The following is a 5,155-nucleotide window of genomic DNA, read 5'->3' as shown; positions in this document are numbered from 1 at the left end:
AGTAGCATACCGACAAACAAAGGGAATTACATATGTTGTCATAAGGTTCAACCGATAAAGATCTTCGTAGAATATGTAGGAATCAACATGGGCATCCAGGTTCCGCTATTGGCTATTGACCGGAGAGGTGTCTCGGTCATGTCTACATAGTTCTAGAACCCGTAGGGTCCGCACACTTAACGTTCGTTAACAATATAGTGTTATGTGAATTATATGATTTGGTGACCGAATGTTGTTTGGAGCCCCGGATGAGATCACGGACATGACGAGGAGCTCCGGAATGGTCCATTGGTAAAGATTGATATATATAGGACGATACTATTTAGACACCAGAATAGTTTCGGAGTGCAACGGGTAGTCATCGGATCGCCGGAAGGGGTTCTGGACACCCCGGGGAGGTCTATGGGCCAAATGGGCCAAGAGGAGGGACACAACAGCCCACAAGGGGGCTGGCGCGCCCCTCTCCCTAGTCGTCGACCCTAGGGGAAGGAAAGGGGGAGGGTTGTCCCCTCCTGCCTTTCCCTCCTCTTGAGAGAAAGGAAAGGGGGGGCCACCACCCCCTACCTTCCTCCTGCACACAAACAAGAAAGGGGGGGGGGCTTGGGGCAGGAGCCCAAGTGGGATTTGGCCCCACTTGGGCGCCTCCTGGCTGCCTTGCCTCTTCCCCCACCTATATATATGTGGGAGAGGGTGTGGCGCCCTTCTCAACAGTTTTGTCCCTTGGTCATATTTTCGTAGTGCTTAAGCCAAGCCCTGCGGAGATAGCATCACCAACACCGTCACCACACCGTCGCGCTGGCGGAACTCATGCACTACTTCACACGTCTTGCTGTATCAAGAAGGCGAGGACATCATCGAGCTGAACGTGTGCTGAACGCGGATGTGCCGTACGTTCGGTACTTGATCAGTTGGACCGCGAAGAAGTTCGACTACATCTTATGGTCTACGAGGGTACGTAGACACACTCTCCCTCCCGTTGCTATACATCTCCATGGATAGGTCTTGCGTATGCATTTTTTTTTCAAGCAACGTTCCCCAACAGTGGCACCAAAGGCCATTGATCTAACAATTACAAAACTCTGCCACCAAATACATAGAAAACATTAGTGAAAACAAAAAAGGCCCAACCATTGGTCATGATAATGTGAACTTGTGTTGGATTCTTGTGATATGTCATAGTGGGGGGTAGGTGGGGGTGCACAATTGTGGTGATTTTAGAGCCTCACCTAGTCCGTGAATAATCGGGAAAAGTTAAAAACACACAAAAAAACAAAAAACAAAGTGGTGTAACGTAAATCTTGTTTGTCATGATATCTATGCTAACACATGCAAAAGGACAAAAACAAAAGTCATACTCTAGCTCGAAGCCAGATGTATGACGTGCCAGATAAGTGCTCCAACGAAAAAGTGAGACACAAGTTGACGTCAGTCTATCAAGCCACATAACGCCACCCGTCTATTAAAAGTACTCCCCAAAACGATGTGAGTGAATCCAAATCTGGCGTGCCGTCATTACGGATGAACACGACCTGAACTCCACTATTGTTTCCTTGATCTAGGCTAGTCACGCGTAGCAACGGGCCGCGCAGCCCACATATCTCCCATCGTAAGTGTGCGTCGCGAAACTCTCATGCCACCAGTATATAGATCAAATTAATGAGAATAAAACAACTTGATTAAATAAAAAAAGTAACATGGATCATAATAACGTGATGCTGTGTTATGTTAACACCAAATAAAATAGATTTATTCGGTTTTATTACTTTCTCCGTTGCATAATATAAGAACGTTTTTCAAGCAAAGAGCGTACTTCTTCTAACACCAAATATCATACTAGGATCCTGCGTAGCAGCCATTTTTCCTCCACCACAGCAGAAACACATAACATAGAGCAGCCATTTCCCGTCCTGGATTAACAGAGAAGGGATGGTTTTACGGCACAGAGACATGTGGGCGGCGCAAGGGGTAACCCTAACAATGTGCCTTAATCGCTATAATTCCATGCCAAAAAACCATCAGATCAACAAGCGTCCAGGTGTCTCGAGTGGGGAGTGGACGGCCCAGATCTGACGCGCCCGGCCCCTCCTCCTCTTTTTATGCCCCTGCCCCGCTGCTCCTCCCCCAAAACCCCTCTCCCCACCATCCAGTGGGACAGAAAGGCCGCCGTACCGAATCAGAGATTGACAGCGGCGGGGCGGGAGCCAGCGAGCTCGGCGCGAATCCGACCCGGCGAGATGCTCGGCAAGCGGCAGAGGAGCATGCTGATGCGCCGGACGACCAGCCTGGCGTCCATGCCGTCGGTGCCCAAGCAGGTGCGCCAGGGGAGCGGCGGCGGCGGCGACATGGACAGGCAGGCGCCCGCGCGGCCGTCCTCCTCCGTGTCGGCCGGCGCGGTGGGGACGGGCGGCGGCGGCGGCTACCCCTCTCCCAGGAGGGACGCCTTCGCCGGGCTGATGATCACGGCGGCGTTCCTGTCGGCCTGCGGCTTCTGCGCCAAGCCCCTTGGCCCCGGCGAGGACACCTACATCTACAGGTACCGCCGGCGTCCCTGCTTTCCCATTCTCTGTTCGGAAATGTCTGGTAAAATTCCTCGTGTTTCGGCCATGGGTTCCATTTTTGTCCCTTTTCGGTGGCCTGCTGGTGATTTTTGGCCAGGCGCCGATCAATCCCCCGTGTTGCTTTGCGGTGCGAATTCCGCGCCGCTCGCTCGTTTTCCACGTCAGGGTTGCACTGCACCTAGATCGAATCTTCTTATCATGTTGCCGGCAGCCTACGATTCTGCGGACATGCTTGCTTAGATGCGAAATTCCGTGACGGTCTCGGTTCTCCTGGTTTATATATATGCAAGTGGGTTATTCATGATCCGTTTTCAGTTATGAAAATCCAGTGCTAATTATTTGGAATTCTAACTGTTTAATTTAGGCGAGTACTGATTTGACGAACCTCGTTCATTAGAAAGGTAATGCTGATTCGACGCTAGTATAAGCAGTCCATCAATTCTTAATTAGTTCATAGTATGAATCTTATTCCCTCCTGTATTTCTTTTCAGAATATGCCGATGCGAACCTTTTCTCTCGGCATATTATTTGTTGCCGATACATTATTGGCTTGCTCTGCCATGTTAATTAATAGTACCATTACTCGGTGTATGTATTTGCTAATCAGACATGTACTGTTGGTGCATGGTGTGCTCATAGTTTTTTTTTTCCTCATTTAATTTTGGTCCCTGAATCATGTATGAACTGTCATGTCCCAAAATATAAAATTATTGGGATGCATTTAGGTTTAGTTTACTAGTCAAGAGTCAAGCTACATACTGTGCTCCCATAAGCAACCCATTAAAGAATATTAATCGGCCAATCATATGAGTTGTTGTCTGATTATCATACCATAAACTTGGTCACTAGGTACCATCTAGCTCCTGCAGGTATTTCTTTAATTGTCACAATCTGTCATCGACCACATAAACACATGAGTAAAAAAGATGCATGGTTTCTTTACTGCAATAAAAGAAGGTTTAAAATTATTCCGAAGATGTTTGTGACATTGTGACATGATAGACTGACGGTTGAATTCCCTTGTCTGTCTGTGTCGTGCAGGGGCGAGGTGGCATTCTGCAGCCAGGAGTGCCGGGAGCATCAGATCAAGAAGGACGAGCTCATGGAACAGAACTGCACCATCACATCCATCCGAGAGGCCCCGTCGGACCAGTCCGGCAGCGGCGGCGGCTCGGGCGGTGCCGGGGACGCCGTCGCCGCAGCATAGTCGGGCGGCCATTAGCTTATTCTATTATACTAGCTGCTAGTGATGTGCCACATATATTTGGCACATGTCCACCATGTTTAAACCGCCCGTGCGTGTATACAGATGGGTAGCCGGAAGTTGTTGTTGTTGGTGATGCGCCAGCGGTGGCCGGTGACTGAGGATGCCATGTGACACATGGAACATGGTGGTTTCCTCTCCTGCCCCAGTGGAGAACCGAACCTGGACTGCAATGCAACATCAAATTGCGTGCTATCTTTTCGTAGTAATTCCTGTTTGCGCCTGGCGTTTTCGTGCATTTCTCTTGCTGCTCTTGACGCAGTTCTCTGGTAAGTCACCAGGGCGTGGCGGCGGTCAGGTCATGGTGTTCAGAAGAATCTGACAGTGTGCCTCGCCTTGAGGGGTGGCTAGTGGAGAAGAAGAGACAGAGGAGCAGTCAAGCGCATGCAAGCGTGTGTGTCGTTTGTTTGTTCTAGGCGGCGGTCCGGTCCAGGCCTGGTCTGGTCTGCAGACGGGCGCCCGTGATCTGATCTCACCGTTCCTGATGCAATCAAACCCATAGCCGGACGACCGCCGCCGCTGCAGATCACAACATGGGAAGCCATGGCCTACGCGAGTTTTGACCGGCCACCCGAGGGCCGGGTTTCTGTGCTGCTCATTGTATATTGCTGTTCATTGCCGGACACGACACTCGATGTGTGCTCTCCGGTGTTGCAAGCGAACGGCGATTGGGATCTGGAAATACCCCTGCAACGAAGCGATCTGTCCAGGGTCCTGACGCCCTCCAGAATCCACGGATCTGCAGGTTCGTTGTCAGAAGTTGCAGTGGTACTGGTAGGTACCAGCAATGGTCTGTCTTCTTTTACTGCAGAACAAACGGCGATCTCGGGACGGTAATTTAGCTACGCCGTCGACGTCGTCGTGAGCCGATGAAAGGTACTAACAGTGAGACGCGACGTGACGCGTGGCCGGGGCCGGAACGGCGAGCACGTACGCGCAAGGACAGCGTCGAGGTGGTGATGCGGCGGGGGCATCCTTTTCCGGCGGCGGCCACCTCGTGACGGAGACAATACCACCTATACGGCCGACACATCCAACCTGCGGGGATCCCATCATGCGGGGACGTGTCAATACTTGAAGCAAAGGGAATCATGTGGAATGCTCGGACCCGGATGTGTTGTGCCCAGCAAAAACGTATTCGTCTGAGTGTGCTCGGTCGAATCCATTTCATTATTTCCATTTCAAAAGGGATCCAGATCATTGGAAATACAAAGTTCTTAAAATATAGTAAAAAAATACAACAAGATTTTGGACCATACAAACGGTCGTTACATCCACTAGAACGAGTCTTTAACATGCAGCCCCGTTCCTTAATGAAGCTGGTCAGACCTTG

The 5,155-nt window shown here is 50.5% G+C and overlaps 1 protein-coding gene across 1 annotated transcript; it reads left to right on the top strand.

Moving 5' to 3' along the window:
* The first annotated feature begins 2,117 nt into the window (after nt 1-2,117).
* LOC119321228 (FCS-Like Zinc finger 7-like) lies at nt 2,118-4,060 on the top strand. The gene is made up of 2 exons (XM_037595007.1): nt 2,118-2,533; nt 3,600-4,060. The coding sequence occupies exons 1-2, from the start codon at nt 2,235-2,237 to the stop codon at nt 3,763-3,765; spliced, it is 465 nt and encodes a 154-aa protein (XP_037450904.1). The 5' UTR covers nt 2,118-2,234; the 3' UTR covers nt 3,766-4,060.
* The last annotated feature ends 1,095 nt before the right edge of the window (nt 4,061-5,155 follow it).

This window comes from Triticum dicoccoides, chromosome 6B (assembly GCF_002162155.2).
Source record: "Triticum dicoccoides isolate Atlit2015 ecotype Zavitan chromosome 6B, WEW_v2.0, whole genome shotgun sequence".
Classification (NCBI taxonomy): Eukaryota; Viridiplantae; Streptophyta; class Magnoliopsida; order Poales; family Poaceae; genus Triticum; species Triticum dicoccoides.
Note: the sequence above shows the minus strand (reverse complement) of the source record. Positions and strands in the feature narration are given on the sequence as shown.